General features: G+C 49.2%; 1 protein-coding gene across 1 annotated transcript in view; it reads left to right on the forward strand.

The window, feature by feature from the left end:
- Nucleotides 1-13,564: 13,564 nt before the first annotated feature.
- The window catches only part of LOC144765829 (uncharacterized), a 52,788-nt gene continuing 49,401 nt past the window's right edge, over nucleotides 13,565-16,951 (forward strand). Inside the window, exon 1 of the mRNA XM_078650339.1 lies at nucleotides 13,565-14,242. Within this exon, the coding sequence (XP_078506465.1) occupies nucleotides 13,565-14,242 (678 nt within the window). The remainder of the gene's footprint in view (nucleotides 14,243-16,951) is intronic.

The following is a 16,951-nucleotide window of genomic DNA, read 5'->3' on the forward strand; positions in this document are numbered from 1 at the left end:
TCTACAAGACATCCTCACGCTTTGAAGATCTAAAGACCTGCTGAAGGCCAGAATATCAAATATGGAGACTGCACTACAGAGGATAGTCAAGGTGGAACTGATCAATACAGTCCAGCTGAGGTGTAGCCCTGAGACAGCGAAGAGGCCACCCGAAGACAAAAGAATTTGTGGAATATCATCCCACAGGCTGACAAAGTGCCCAGCAAAAGGAAGAAAATGCACCACTTGCAGCAAATATAACCACTTTGCGAAGGTGTGTAGACCAGCAAAACAAAGGAAAATGAAAGAAACCTACCACTCCATCCCCAAAGCTAAAGGAGAAGTGGAAGACATGGGAGACAACATCACCAAATATACCATACAATCAGTGTTCCCCATCGGCAGCCCCACCACCACCATCACCTGCAGGCCGCTCCCTTTATGCAAGCTACATGTTGGCAAATGCCCAATCACAGTGACCATACACACAGGAGTAGCCATATATATAATCTCAGCATACACGTATTAGGCCATGCCGAAACCCCGAGTGTTAGCTAAGGTGAAAATCTGACTCTCTGCCTACTGACAAACCCACCCCCTCCCAATGTTAGGGAGTTTCACTTTCAAAATCTCACACGTGGACACATGTGTTGATACCCCTGTATATACGTGGCAAGAGGATGCCAAGGCATGCTTCTCAGTTGCAACACCGCAGAAACACTGGATCGGATCAAGTTTGTATTTGGCATACAGACTCTCTTACATCCTCAAAGAATTGGAAAGCCCGTTCAACAGCATTGGATGTTTGAAGAACAAAGTTGTAAAGTTGCACATCGACAAATCAATACAGCCGGTGGCACTGCAACATCGTTTCATAGAGTTCCATTTAAGATCTAAAGTGGGTAAGGAACTAGACAAACTAGAATGAGTCGGGATCACTGAGAAAGTCATAGACCCCACACCCTGGGTGACATCTATTTTGGTTTCAAAAAAACAGAAGCAACCCAGAGAGGTCCGCATTTACGTGGGCATGAGGCTACCTAACCCCACAATTTTTTGAGAGCACCAACTGATTCCCACCATAGATGACCTAATTGGAGAGCTCAATGGAGCCAAGTGGTTCTCCAAAGTTGACCTACGGTTGGGACACCACCAAATTCCCCTGCACCCTGACCACATTCTTGACGCCTTTGTGGGACTCCAGTGCTACAGCTGCCTTAACTTTGGGATCTCAAGTACAGCAGAAGTATTCCAAAATACAATTCAGGAACTACTTGCCGTACTGCAAGGCATCATGAACATCAGTGACACCATTCTCATACTTGCAAAGTCAGTAAGAGAGCACCATGATTGACTCTGAAGAGTACTACAGCGTATCCAAGATGCAGGACTCACACTCCACTTAGAGAAGTGTTAATTTAAGAAGCAACATATCAGTTTCTTTAGATACACCTTTTCAGCAAATGGTGTAGCCTCAGATCCAGAGAAGGTGCAATACATTGGAGAAGCGCCCGCACCAACCAAAGTGTCTAAGGTACAGAGTTTCTTGGACATGGTGAACTATTGAGGCAGGTTTACACCCGACGTGATGACTCTCACCCAGCCACTTCAAGACCTAATGAAGGCTGTGGTCTCATGGACCTGGGGTGATGAGCAATCACAGTCCTTCCAGGCAACCAAAGAGGCTCTCTCAGTCGATACATGATACCACGTTGGCATACTTTGATTACTCCAAACCAACTCCGATCGCAGTTGAAGCCAATCCCAAAGAACTAGTAGCAGTCCTCACCCAGCAACAGGCTGAAGGGGACTGGGCTCCGGTGGCCTATGCCAGTCGATAACGAACTCCTAAGGAGCAGTGATACTCACAGATAGAACATGAAGCCATCGTCATCTACTGGGCATGCAGACAATTTTATCTGTACAGCTAGGGTCACCCCTTCATGGTGACAACACTGCTTATCCCGCTGTTCCAGGGCACGTCATCCAACCACCTTCACACATCGTAAAATGGATGCTACAGTTACAAGACTATGACTATCAAGAATTATCTATCCCGCTACCGCTGCATAAAGCAGAGGAGGATGCAGAGCACACAGAGGAATATTTGAGAAACATAGGAGAAAGGTCCAGGCCACAGCTTCTGTCTCTGGACACGATCTTCAGTGCGACAGAGCAGGACGAGTGTTTGCAATCAGCACTGGTTGCGATCTAGTCAGGGAATTGGAATTCCCTCAGAGAACATCGAGCATCAAGCATCGAACATCGAGCTCTGAAGGCAAGAAGAATCCTTGAATCACTTTAGCACATGCACCATGAACTAGTGACTGAGACAAACGAATACCTACCGTGAGGACCCTGCTTAGTGATTTCTGCCAGCCTCACCACGCAAGCAGTACAGCTTGCTCACAACGATCACCAAGGCATGGTAAAGCCAAAGAACTGCCTAAGGACCAAAATATGGTTCCTACTCATGGATGAGATGGTAGAGGCCACAGTTCAGTCCTGTTGATGGTGCCACGTCACAGGCTCAGCAGATGCACCACCTCCAGTGATCACTGAGCGAGGCCACCAACAGCCATGAGTATCCTATAGTCTTGATTTTGGGTGCCTTCCTGATGGGCGGAATACTCTTGTCCTACCTGATGACTACAACAAGCATCCAGAGGTAGAACTGATAACATCTCAAGTGGCAGAGAACATCATTATCAAGCTCGAGAATATGATGGCCAGTCACGGGCTCTTGCAAGAACCCTGAACTGACAACGGTCCACCTTAGGTCAGGAGTTTGCGACGTACTTACAAACCTGGGGCATCAGACACAAACAAGTGACACCTCGGTGGCCCCAGGCTATTGGGGACGCCGAGTGCTTCGTGCGCATGCTTAACAAAGCGATTCACATTGCACATACTAACCAAAAACCGATATATGTGTTCCTGCGCAAATATCAGGAAACCCTACATTAGCCAATGGACAGGCCCGGGGCATGGCAGCATGGGGTGGGTATTAGCTTACACTATCTCCCACCACCCAGGGTGAAAGCCACCTCCCATTGATGATTCCCTAATACTACAGGGAAGAAGTAACACCAACTACAAAGCAAGCATCTAAGAGGAGCCTGCATGTCAGATCTCCCCCCAGGTGACAAAGTATTTGTGAAAAATAGGTATTCCGTCTACCCTTTAAGCACCATCCATGGGTTATAATGCAACATCAGGGCACAATGATCACAGCCCGATGGAATGACAAAAAAATACACCACAACATCTCATTAGTTAAACCTGCTAGAGTGGACACTGGGGAGAAAATGGAAAAGCCCGATGATGGAGCACCAAATGACAGCACTGCTTGAGGAACCCCATCAGCAATACCACCAAAGGTTTGATGTGATCCCTACCCAATAGTTACCATCAGCGACCCATCACCTCATCCCATCTCAGGGGAAGGAGTGCCTGCACAAAGTATTGTCTACAGAACGACCCCTCAATAAATCAATCAATCAATCATTCAATTTATATAGCGCGCTACTCACCCGCTAGGGTCTCAAGGCGCTGGGGGGGGGGAGGGGTCCGTTATTGCTCGAAAAGCCAGGTCTTGAGTTGCTTCCTGAAGGAGAGATGGTCCTGGGTCAGCCGTAGGTGGATGGGGAGGGAGTTCCATGTCTCGGCCGCCAGGTAGGAGAAGGATCTTCCTCTGGCGGTGGCTCTGCGAATGCGTGATACGGTGGTGAGGGCGAGGCTGGTCGATCGCAGCTGGCGGGTGGGCGTGTAGAAAGTGAGGCGGTTGTTGAGGTAGTTGGGGCCCAGGTCGTGGAGAGCCTTGTGTGCGTGGGTGAGGAGTCTGAACGTGATCCTCTTGCTGACGGGGAGCCAGTGCAGGTCTCTCAGGTGGGCGGAGATGTGGTTGTGGTGGGGGATGTCCAGGACGAGTCGTGCGGAGGCGTTCTGTATGCGCTGGAGTCTTTTCTGTAGTTTGGCTGTGGTTCCCGCGTAGAGGGTGTTCCCGTAGTCCAGTCGGCTGGTGACGAGTGCCTGGGTGACCGTCTTCCTGATTTCGGTGGGGATCCATCGAAAGATCTTTCGGAGCATGCGCAGGGTGTTGAAACAGGATGACGAGACGTCGAAAGATCTTTCTCACTGTTTGTCCAACTTCAAGACTGGCAACTTAAATTGGCATTTTATATCAGTTTATACATTCTGTACATGTACATTCAGTCATGCCTATTCACTATATTGGCTAACTCATACAAGCCTGGATGTTACCGATCGTGCATATAAGTAGAAATTGCACATTAACGTACATTCTTATTAACAGTTAGTCTTTTGTTTTTCACTTTGGAATTATGTACTACAACATATATGTACTCAAGGTACTTACTTGCACACTTAGTCAAGTTTATAATATTAACTCATTCTATTCTATTTACACCAAACCATATTTATACCAAACTTTGTTGTGTTCAGTCTCTAGCATTTCTGTTGATAATAGTGTAGGCTCTCACATGCTTCTTGGCAGAGTGGGGTGTGTACTAGTCAGGACTTCACATCTTAGTTGTATATGCAAATATGTGCTATGTGTCCAAGGAGGATGGTTTCCGGGAGGGTCTAGTACTCTTGTGTTAAAAATATATTCACTGGATTCTCCAGTGTCTTCGTCCCCTTCCTCTGAGTCTGTCATATTTCTGGTCTCCCAATCCCGCAGCATCTCTGCCCATAGCTGCGCTATGGGATGTTTACGTATTCCCCGAGCATCATCTTTCTGTAGGGCCCTCAGTTCAGCTTTAGACCAAGCAGACACGCTTCTCTCCCATGCCTGTATCGAGGGTGCTATGTGTGCCTCCCAATTTTGGGCTATCTTTTCACGAGCCAATTCTAATGCCAGATCTACAAATCTGTTTCCGATTTTTTGGGCCTTTGGTCCAGGGAATAGGCCTAGCAAGCAGATCCCTGGTGTATTTGGGAGGGATCAGCCCAAAGTTATACCAATCTCAGCCAGGACTGTCTCCCAGAATCCAATTAAATGTGGGCATTCCCAAGTCATATGTGCCAAGCCGGCTTTTTGTAATCCACATCTAGCGCAGGATTGATCAGTGTCCCCTTTCATAACATTCAGTCTATGGGGTGTCAGATACATCATATTTATATGAATAAATTGGATTATTTGAAAATTAGAATTTCTTGACACTTGTTTCGAACCCTTCAATGCTTATGAATATTATTTATCTGTTAGTGGTTTCCCTACAATCTCGTCCCACTTTCCCCTAGTCCGGTTAAGGGTTTTTTCTGACCCGATCACAGAAGTGCTCCATATATCCATTTTATCAGGTGCCTTGTTGTCCCGAGGGTCAGTAGCACTTGGAGCACTCTATGTGTGTTGGGCTCCGTGGAGCCTCCCTGCCATATGTCTCTGATTGTTTGCGTCACTGAATGGTAGGTCAAGAATTGTCCGTGGGGTAGGTCATCCTGGGACATTAAATCAACTATGGGAATCAAGTCTCCCAGGTGGAAAAAATCTCCAACTACTGTAATCCCAGCCCTTATCTTGTCTACTAATTGGAGTCTGGGGTATGGAGTCAATGGATTTCCATGTGGGAATCCTATTAGCAGTGTTTCGGGTGTGTAAGGATGAGCTGTTCCTGTACGCCGGAGATATCTTTCCCAACAATATAGTGCAGACTTCAATAGTATATTGGGATTCGGGAGTAATACTTTCTTGTGTAGTAGTTTGGCTACCAAACATTCTGGTTTGTTTCTCCCACTCTTTTCATCTAGGAGCTCTAAGCACTGCCCATCCATCCACTGAGCTAGCCACTGGAGCTGGGCAGCCAGGTAGTATAGTTCAAAGTCTGGGGTGGTCTGTCCTCCTTCTTCAGGTGCCCTCTGCACTACCTCCAGTGCCACTTTATTCCACCCCCATCCCAAATTAATTCCCGAAGTAGCTGGTTCAGGTCAGAAAAGCATTACGGTAGGATCACCACTGGAAGATTCGTAAAATAATTTAAGCAACATAATAATTTTCGATAGTGCTATGCGGGCCATCTTTGACAGTCTAAGTGACCGCCAAAACTGTATAAACGACTTTAGGGATCTAACAACTGGGCTCAGAATGCCCTCACGTAAGTCTTCTACCGTATGGAAAATTTGGATTCCCAGATATTTAAAGAAGCGGGAAGTGCATGTCAGGCCCCTTGGGAAATTCCCGAGTTGCGCAATGCCCTCCAGAAGCGTGAAGGCACAGGTCTTGGATTTATTGATCTTAAGTCCTGCTAGGTCTACATATTCTTCTAGCATGGTCAAGGCCAATTGTGTGCCAGTGACCCCATCTCTTAAATATAGCAACAGATCATCCGCATAGAGATAGATGAACATGGGGGCTCTGACCCAGCTGGATACCAATATGATATTCCTGTTGCAAAAATGCTGTTGCTAATGGTTCTATTGCTATTGCAAATAATAACGGCGATAAAGGGCACCCCTGCCTAGTGCCTCTGTATATGTTATATTATTCTGAGATTACCTCATTTGTCCTAACTCATGCTGTTGGATGCTTTTTAAGTATTTTCACCCACCTGATCCAATCCTTCCCTAAACCCATTCTTTCCATTGTGGCCTCTAGGAAATCCCAAGTTATTGAATCAAATGCCTTCTCCCGGTCTATTGATAATATGATTGCACCCAGGTACTGGTCTTGATCAGGATGGTGTAATACATTGAACAGCCTGCGTGAGGTCCCAGAGGTGGATCTTGTCAGTACAAACCCGTTTTGGTCTGTATGTATCAGGCTGTTCATGTAGGGCAAAAACTGTGTGGCTAATACTTTACTCAAGATTTTAAAATCGACATTAGGCATGAAGAGGGGGAGAAAGTTCGACACTTGTGGGTGTGGTTTATTAGACTTGGGGAATGACATCACCAATGCATCCCTGGGGCGAGTTATTTGTTTGTTACAAAGTAAAATGTTATATTTCAGTTGAAGGTAAGGGGGATGTAATATCGGCCCAAGCAATGTGGTGATAGGGCAGCACCATGTGAGAAAAGGGGTTAAGGTAAAATCCTTGCACGTGTGTGAATAATGGTTCCTCCCATGCTCAGTGTAAAGTTAAAGAATAAAAGGTGGAAGGCTGGGCTGAGAAGTCCCTGGCCAGATGGCACTGAGCAAACCATTGCACGTCTCCCTTGTCTTCATTAATGCTGCACCTGCGATGTGTGCTCACAGGCCGCTTGGCAGAGTCTCTCAGACAGCTGCTACCCGGCAATCGACAAATCTTCACTGCAGGGGAGATCCACCATTACACTCCCATTATGTAGTCTCACATGGGTAATTCCCTTGATATAGAATGTGAAAGTCCTGACAGGTGGCAACATATGAAGATTTTTGTGGTAGAGTGGCTTAAATGAAACTGAGCTGCCCAAGCTAGCTCCATGTGCAGCACTTGCCAGCACGGAAGCCCAGAGCAGCCCCAGGGTTAAACAAGCATTGGCATAGCCAATAGGTCTCGCTTTTGGGATCTTATATGTATTTTGTTTTGCAGCAAAATATCCCTGGTGCAACAACATCACCTGTTGCATGGCTAAATCTTGTACCTTATAAGTGTTTAGCCATGCAACAGTTGATGTTGTTGCACCAAGGATATTGTGCTGAAGTTCTCCAGCACAATATCTTTGGTGCAACAACATCAAGTGTTGCATAGCTAAACACTTATAAGGTCCGAAAGGCAAAACCTATTGGCTATGCCAATGCTTGTTTTTTCAGTTTTGTTTGTCTTTCTGGCTCTAGTTTGTCACTGTTTGAGTTTGTTCCCCCTTCTTATGTGTCTCTCCGCAGTTCTAGTGCTAGGATGCCTGCATATTTCCTCTCTACAAACAAATACATATAAAAATGAATGAACAAATAAATAAAAGTACTGCATTCCTGCTGAGAAGTGCTGTTATTTTACTGTTGAAATAAAAGTAGCGTAGGTGCTAAGTACCGAACAGCCTTTGCCCATTTAAATCACCACTTACACTAATTATCTATAGTATTCTGAGTTTTCAAAATTAACTTTCTGCTCAATTTTGCATGCTTGAGGGGGGGCGTGGCTAGGCGCCAGCGACGATGGCCGCCTGAGAGCCGAGCTCCGCCGAGACCGCGGCTGCCCCAGCATAAATCCGGCCAACATCCTTACCAGGGCGCCTCAACATCAGCGCCCTGAACCCCTGAAGGATAGCACCACCGGACGGAGCGAAAACCGGAGCTCCGCGATCCAAAGCGGCCGAGTCACGGCCGTTTTTCCAGCCGTGGCGGACCTTGGGCTGTCTGCCTGGAGCCTTCGAGCCGGGTGCGGCTCTAATCGAGGCCCTGGCCTGGGGCCTACCCACGCCACGAAGGCCGAAAGAGGGCCGCCGACCGGATACAGACCTTGGACGCAGTGCCGGGTGCACCATCTATCAGACACCCGGTGGGGTCAGAGGTCTGAGCTACCTGTGAACCCCGGGCTGGGTGAGACTGCGCTGGAGGCCCTGGTTTGGGGCCTGCTCACGCCGCGGGACCGGGAAAGAGCTGCGGGCCCGAAAAAGACCTGTTGACGGGGCACACGGGCCGATCCATCCTACCAGCACACGGTGAGGCCTGAGAGCTGCGACAGCACAAGAGGGGAGGACACGAAGGCACCCCTGGAAATGCCAACATGCATCCTCTCCGCGCCGGTGTGCGGCCGGGTGGGGGACGGGCCCAGAGACCCAGAGTGAAGAGAGTGCCGGTGCGCAGCGCAAGACCCCTGCGGACACCCCCGGCCAGGTAGAGGGCTCTCAAACTGACGACAGAGCACCTGTGATTCCGCTGCGGCAGAGGTGCCATATCAGCATAAAAGGGGCTATATTGGACGGGTCCTGCGAATCCCCCTGCGGTGTGAGACGAAGGGTGCCTGAGCCCTACTCGAGGACTGGACACCGTAGAGGTGAGGAGGCCTGGAGGTGGTGGACGGGTTGGTGGTTGCGTCATCTCAGTGTGGTCACAGTGGGGTGGAGCTGGACCCCAGACGGCACAGTCTCGGCAGGGGGGGGGGGGGGCACTGAACGCGTAGAGACCTGGTCGAACCTGTGGTAGCCGGGAGAGGACGCCCCTGGCCGGAATCGGCAGTCTGGGGCCAGAGGTGCTGAGTTCACCGTTGTCACTTCGGCCCGAGTGGTCAGGTTACGATTCCCCAGGCCACAGGAAGACACCAGCCCTACAGGTCGGGGGGCGGATGCGCCGGGGCTCTCCGCGTGCCCTCCATCGCTCGAGCAGCCCTGACGGCTGGCCTGGGGGGACACCGCCTGTCCAACATGAGGCCGAAGGGAGGCCCGTCCACTCAGACTAACAAACTGGACAAAAACGCGGTGCCTCTGGGCCAGCCCCCGGCGGGAGCGGCTAGTGGAGATCAAGCTGGCCAAAAGGAACCGTCCCTAACGACAATAATGGCCGCGATTCAAACACTAGGCACCAACCTCGAAACCAAAATGGACAAAATATCCATCGAGACGGACATTAAAGCATTGCAGACCTCTGAAAAACGGCTGGAGGGTCGGATCAATGAGCTAGTGCACCAACATCGCCAGATGGCCCTCCACCTCGAGGACCAGGAAGGGCGGGCCCGAAGGAGTAACATCCGAGTGGTAGGTGTGCCTTAGGGGACGGAAGGGCCAAGTGTGGAACTGTTTCTCGAAGACCTGATCCTTCTACATTTGAAGCCTAAACGCTTGTCAAAAATATTCACGATTGAACGGGCTCACTGTGCACCGGTCCCCAAACCCAACCCGGGGGCGCCACCCAGAACGATCTTCGCCAAAATACTGAACTATAGAGACCGAGATGCTATCCTCCAGGTAGCAAGACAACAAGGCGACCTGCAGTATGAGGGGGCCACCATCCGTTTTTTTCCTGACTTCACCCTACAGGTCCAGCAGGAACGTCGCTCATTCCTGGGGGTGAAGGCGGCGTTGCGAGACCGGGGCATAAAATACATGATGTTCTTCCCGGCCAAGCTAAAGATCATCGTGGAAAGCAAGTCCCTTTTCTTCACTACACCGGAGGCGGTCCAAGAATGGCTTGACACGGCGGCGCCGGCCGTCCAGGAACAGCAGGACCAGGGACCATGGCGAGAGGTTCGGGCCAGTCCCCCGGGTCGGCGGCGGACAAGTTGGAAGGGGACATGCGATGCCAGCACTTGTGGCGCTCCAGGTCGGCCTGTCCCAGATGGGATTCAGGCCGAGATGCTGCTGTACGCGGAGGACCTTAATTGCAGACCATACCCTGCTGAACTGTAACGTATATTATAACTGTGATGTTTAGGACCATTGATAAAAGTGGGGAAGGCCATTATTTTGCCAACTGACTCCGGGGCCTCGCTACTGGTTGGGGGGTGCTCCATGATCAAGGGGACTTTCTAGTTGGGGGGCAGTGGAGGCATGGCGGCCGGAGCCAGCAGACGTTCTCCCTAACAGAGGTTTCCCGGGAGGGGAAGTTCCTCACTCCTGGGTCTGGGTTGGGCGATAGGCGCTCTGCTAATTGGGGCAGTGGGTAGTTTTGAACCTACAGAGCAGGGAGCAGGGAGGGGGGGGCAGTTTTGGAGGGGTTCTATGAGTCCAGTTGGGCTAGGAAGGGACGAGGGGACCGGGGAGGAAGGAAGGGGAGGCGGGGAGGTGTGGGAGTTAAAGGAGGGGGAGGATGTTTTGTTTGGTCACAAATGAGAGGTCCTCAGCAGATCTGGTGGGCAGAGGTTCAAAGGTCCGAGCCGTATGTGAATGATGACTATAGCTAGGAAATGGGACAAAAGCCTCAAGATACTAAGTTGGAACGTAAATGGGCTCGGCGATAAACTCAAACGCACCATGGTACTTCAGTTCATTAAGCGTAACCAGCCTGACGCTGTGCTATTACAAGAGACCCATCTGTTGGGTAATGCATGTCATGCTCTGAATAGGTATGGTTATGCCTTGGTAACACACTCTGGTTTCACCACGGGGTCCCGGGGTGTGGGCATCCTTCTTTGACGTAACTTTCCCTTCCTGCCCGACCACACAGATACAGACCCACAGGGCCGCTTTGCCACAATCTCGGGTAAGTGGGAGGGTCGAAGGCTGACTATAATATCCGCGTATGTCCCTCTGGGTCTCCAGTCACAGGCATACACTGACCTTGGTAAACTCCTCCTATCCCTCCCGGACGGACAGTTATTCATAGGGGGGGACTTCAATGCAGTAGTCTCCGGTACGCTGGACAGACACCCACCCAGGGAGATCCCTAGGGGACAGAGATGGTTGGGAGACTTCCTAGAGACTTTTGGCCTCATAGACGTTTGGCGTCTGACACACCCCACTGACACACAATACACTTATTTCTCGGGGCCACACCATTCCTTCTCCCGCCTGGACCACATCCTCACTCCTCTACACCAAGATACCACGGTAAGCGCAGCCACGCACCTGGCGAGGGGTATTTCTGACCACTCGCTGGTTATGGCCCACCTAACTGTGGGTAACAGGCGGGAGGGGTGCGTGGCACCAATTAACGCCTGGTACCTCCGTAATGAAGACCTTCGTAAGGCGCTGACCCTTTCGATAACAAATTACTTTGAAAGCAACGACGGTTCAGTTGCGTCGGCGATTACACTGTAGGAGGCCTTTAAAACGGTCCTCAGAGGGGAGGCCCTGTCGGCAATTGCGGGACGCCGAAAGGAAAGGGAGGCACAACTCGTAGCAACCGACCAAGAACTTGGGGCCCTGGAGGTGGTGGCGCACACCGAGGGCCCGCCCGAGGCGCGTCACCAGCTATCCCTCAAGACAGCGGCATATCAAGCCATGGTGTTGGAAACAGCGAAGAGGATCGCTGCCACCAGGGAGGGCAGGATATATGACCAGGGAGACAAGGCGGGTAAGCTCCTTGCTTGGCTGGATGAAAAACAACAGGCGAGCAAGGTAGTGGCTGAAATCCATACACCGGATGGCTCTGTGGTGACAGAGCCTCATGACATAGTCACGGAATTTGCTCGTCATTATCGGACTGTCTATAGCAGGGGGTCTGACCGTCCGGAAGAGTCTCAGACGCACTACTAGCCGATCTTAGGATGCCTGCCCTCTCTGATGTGGAACGCGATCTTTTGGAAGCGCCACTCACTGCAGCAGAGGTTGAACGCGCCATCAGGGATCTCCGTCCTGGGAAGGCGCTGGGGCCGAACGGCCTCCCGATTGAGCTCTACAAGCTCAAGCCAGAGGGCATTAGCTCTTACCTTAAAAATATGTTTGAAGAAAGCAAGTTCAAAACAGATATTGCCCCGCGACCAAAGGCTAGTAACAATCGTAGCGATTCCAAAGGAAGGGAAGCCTAGGGAGATGTGCGCCTCATACAGGCCTATCTGCCTGTTCAACGCGGAACCGAAAATACTGGCGAAAGTCCTTGCTAACAGGCTTCAACCGGTCATTGGCACCCTGGTGAACCCGGACAATCGGATTTATGCCCCATCGTAATACGGCACTTAACCTCCGTCGGCTGAACGGGGTGCTGGGGAGAAGCCACACAATAGGTGAAGATGCAGTGGTGGTGTCGCTCGATGCTGCGATGGCCTTCGATACTCTTGAATGGCCCTACATGATGGCGGTCCTGCGTAAGCTGGGCTTTGGCCCCAGTTTCGTCTCATGGGTGCGGCTCCTCTATTCCAAGCCGCTTGCCCCGGTGGTCGTGAATAACAAAGTCTCAGAGGCCTTCACCCTGGAGAGGGGGACCCGCCAGGGGTGCCCACTCTCGCCCCTTCTGTTTGCCCTTTCCTCTGAGCCGCTGGTCGCCTGGATCAGGCAGGATGTGTCCCTTAGAGGACTGCGATGGGCGGAGGGCTGGGAGGACAGGATCTCCCTGTACCCAGGTGACATCCTCCTCTACCTCTCGAGACCCCGGAAGTCCTTGATAGTGGCTTTGGATATTTTTACCAGCTTTGGCAAAAACTCTGGCTACAGCATCAACTGGAGTAAATCCCTACTATACGTCCTCAGTGGTGCCACTCCTATACTTCCACGTGACTGCCCCATAAAGGTGGTCACCGAGGGCTTCACGTATTTGGGCATCTTTGTCTCGAAAGACAAGACCGCCATGTATGATAGAAACTTGCTCCCACCCCTCACGAGGCTTCAGCGCGACTCTGCTGCCTGGCAGAAGCTCCCGGTTTCCATGCTGGGCCGGGCAGCACTATTTAAAATGATGGCGCTACCCCGATTTCTCTATGCCCTGCAGAACTACCCTGACTTGATTCCCTCCTCGTATTTCAAGGCTATTGAGGCGGCGTAGAGACACCTCTTGGGGTCCGGCTCACCCAGAATAGCTCTGCAGAAGCTTACGCTGGGGTGGTACGACGGAGGGATTGCCCTCCCTGACATATGAAGGTACTACTGGGCCGCACATTTATCGGCCATTAACCAGGGCACATACTGCGACGGGAATGACCCCGGGTATGGCATGGATAGGTGGCTCCTGCCGGGAGGGAACTATGTAGCAGCGATGTACTCACGTCCGGGCAGGTATGCACTTACTGGGCCGACTCTCCACACAGTACAGCTGAGGCACATTGTGCAACGACATATGGGTTGGCATGATAGGCTCACCCTGGCCACTCCTCTCTGGGCTTCGGAACGGCTTGGGCTTCTGGGTCGTACGAAGGGATTCAGGAACTGGGACCTTATCGGTATCTCCAGGATAGGGGATTTATGGGACTCGAACGGAGTTAAGTTATTTCCCTCCCTACAGTCGACATACGAGCTGGCAGACACTGAGTACTTTCGATATCTTCAAGTCCGACACTCATTACAGGAAAACATCCCACAGGGCACTGTGCCCCCACCAGCATCCCCCCTCAAGGATAGGCTGTTAGATGGGCACATTCAGGAACATGCAATTTCACTCGTCTACAAAAAGCTGATAAATAATCTTCCGGACTTACTTCACGACCTTAAGAGGCGACGGGAGGCTGATGGGCTAGAGATTGATGAGGAAGAGTGGAGGTTTGCGCTAGCCTCCCCTAAGGAGGTGGCTATCTCATCTAGGCTGCGGCTCATCCAGCTTAAAATACTGCATCGAGTGTACATATCGAATACGCGGCTGAAGAGGATGGGCAGGAGTGAGAGTGATGAATGCAGAAGGGGCTGCGGAATGATTGGCTCTTTATTCCATATGCTGTGGGAGTGCCCAGTGTTGCAGGCCTACTGGGTGAAGGTGGTGCGCTGTATGCGGATTGTTTGGGGGAAGGAGCTGCGCCCAGAGGTAAAGCGTTGCATTCTGAACGTATGGGAGCCAACTGACTTACCAGCCAGAGGCAGGTTCTGGGTGACGCTCGGCCAAATGGTGGCCAAGCGTAATATTGCAAGACTCTGGGGGGCGGTCACGCCACCACGTCTCTCTGAATGGAAACGTGATATGGACTGGTGCATGTTACAAGAGAAGACGGTGTATATAGCCCGAGGGTGCCCCCGCAAATGGGGGGAAATATGGGACAATTGGAACGAATATAGAGGTCACATCTGCGAGCCCCCCCAAACTAGGAAACAGGTGCTTGAGGCTGAAGACTAATGAACGTGAATTATTTATCCTTTGCCATGAGAAAGATGAAACATTGAACCATCTGTAAGATCTGATGTATACATGAAAACCTTGTAATGTATCCTTGTTGGCCGCTGTTTGGTCTTAACTTCAATAAAAAGAATAAAAAAAATATATATATCGCATGCTTGAAATCGTTGACTGTCAACTTTTTCTTTGAAATTGGTTGTTAAAGTCAGGAATCACAGAGAAACTTCCTGATTGGGTTATTTGCACCAAGGAAACCAGAAGAATACTAGTGGCATCACAATTGGATGGATGTATGCGTCGTGATGAACTCTGACCTTTATATCTACAACTTTTGATAACGTCAAGCTATTTTTTTATTGCAAGGAGGGTTCCGAGCATACGGTACACAACATTGTAAAATAGGTTAGATTTTCATGTCATCATTGTTATATTTTAACAGACGCATGGCCTCTTAGTATAGCAGTTATACATAATATTGCTCTCGCAGTGAGCACAGAGGACATCAATACCCCTTTGAGGAATTCTGGCTCTCACCAAAGATGGAAAGGTAAAAAAGCATTACACTCTGGCCAAACAAAAAACGTTTATCTGCTTTAAAAAGCGGAACATATTTTGCTGCTTTTCAATGAATAATACAACTTTAACTGCACTGTTCATGAAAGAAGCTTGTGGGTGAACGTGTGTCCTACTTCAAATACCTACTTTAAATACCAAACTCTGACTAAAGATTTTGACAAACACTCAAAGTGGATTTCATGTAAAGAGGTTCTTAGGAGCAGACTTTTTGGCAGAAAATGAAACTGAAAATGAAAATGAAACTCACGATAGGGGGGGACTCCGGCGAATATACAAATAATGTTTCACCATCCTTATTCACAGACCCACTTCTTTCTTATGTGCTGTTGTCTTTCGAATTTTGTCCAATTACTCATCAGAGAAAGATACATTTTCATAAATATGTTGGGGAGCAGGTGTACCGTAGTTATGATCTTCCCATCTGGATGATCTTCCCCGTACAATCTGCGCATGCGTATTTTACCACGCACGCGCATATGCTTGAAGACTACTTTCGCCTGTCTGTATGATCTCCCCCGCATTCCCCCGCACGTAGCATTGAAACTCTGTCAGTTCGGTCAGTATATTTTCTTTTATTTGTTAGCTTCTATTTGTTTATTTTATGCACGTAGCATCGAAACTCGGTCAGTTCGGTCAGTATATTTTCTTTTATTTGCCAAGCTCATCCTATTTCTTTTAGGGAAGGTTGTGAGGATGGAAGGTATATTTTCTTATATTTGTTAGTTTCTATTTGTTTATTTTATGCACGTAGCATTGAAACTCGGTCAGTTCGGTCAGTATATTTTCTTTTATTTGCTAAGCTCATCCTATTTCTTTTTGGGAAGGTTGCGCATTCCCCCGCACGTAGCATTGAAACTCTGTCAGTTCGGTCAGTATATTTTCTTTTATTTGTTAGCTTCTATTTGTTTATTTTATGCAAGTAGCATCGAAACTCGGTCAGTTCGGTCAGTATATTTTCTTTTATTTGCCAAGCTCATCCTATTTCTTTTAGGGAAGGTTGTGAGGAGGGAAGGTATATTTTCTTGTATTTGTTAGTTTCTATTTGTTTATTTTATGCACGTAGCATTGAAACTCGGTCAGTTCGGTCAGTATATTTTCTTTTATTTGCTAAGCTCATCCTATTTCTTTTTGGGAAGGTTGTGAGGAGGGAAGGGGAACGCTAGGCCGTATATCCAGTATATTTTCTTTTATTTGATAAGTTCATCCTATTTCTTTTAAGGAAGGTTGTGAGGAGGGAAGGGGAACGCTAGGCCGTATATCCTACATTAATTGTGTGCCTGCTCGGGTTTTCGAAAACGCTCCTGAATGATCCCCCACTTGCTCATCCTGTTTCTTTTAGGGAAGGTTGTGAGGAGGGAAGGTATATTTTCTTATATTTGTTAGTTTCTATTTGTTTATTTTATGCACGTAGCATTGAAACTCGGTCAGTTCGGTCAGTATATTTTCTTTTATTTGCTAAGCTCATCCTATTTCTTTTTGGGAAGGTTGTGAGGAGGGAAGGGGAACGCTAGGCCGTATATCCAGTATATTTTCTTTTATTTGATAAGTTCATCCTATTTCTTTTAAGGAAGGTTGTGAGGAGGGAAGGGGAACGCTAGGCCGTATATCCTACATTAATTGTGTGCCTGCTCGGGTTTTCGAAAACGCTCCTGAATGATCCCCCACTTGCTCATCCTGTTTCTTTTAGGGAAGGTTGTGAGGAGGGAAGGGGAACGCTAGGCCGAATATCTTCGAAAACGCTCCTGAATGATCCCCCACTTGAATAAAAAAAGAAAACGCTCCTGAATGTTGCAGCTGATCAAGGATCCGTTTTCCTGAATTCTGCAG

Source organism: Lissotriton helveticus, chromosome 1_1 (genome assembly GCF_964261635.1).
Source record: "Lissotriton helveticus chromosome 1_1, aLisHel1.1, whole genome shotgun sequence".
Taxonomy (NCBI): Eukaryota; Metazoa; Chordata; class Amphibia; order Caudata; family Salamandridae; genus Lissotriton; species Lissotriton helveticus.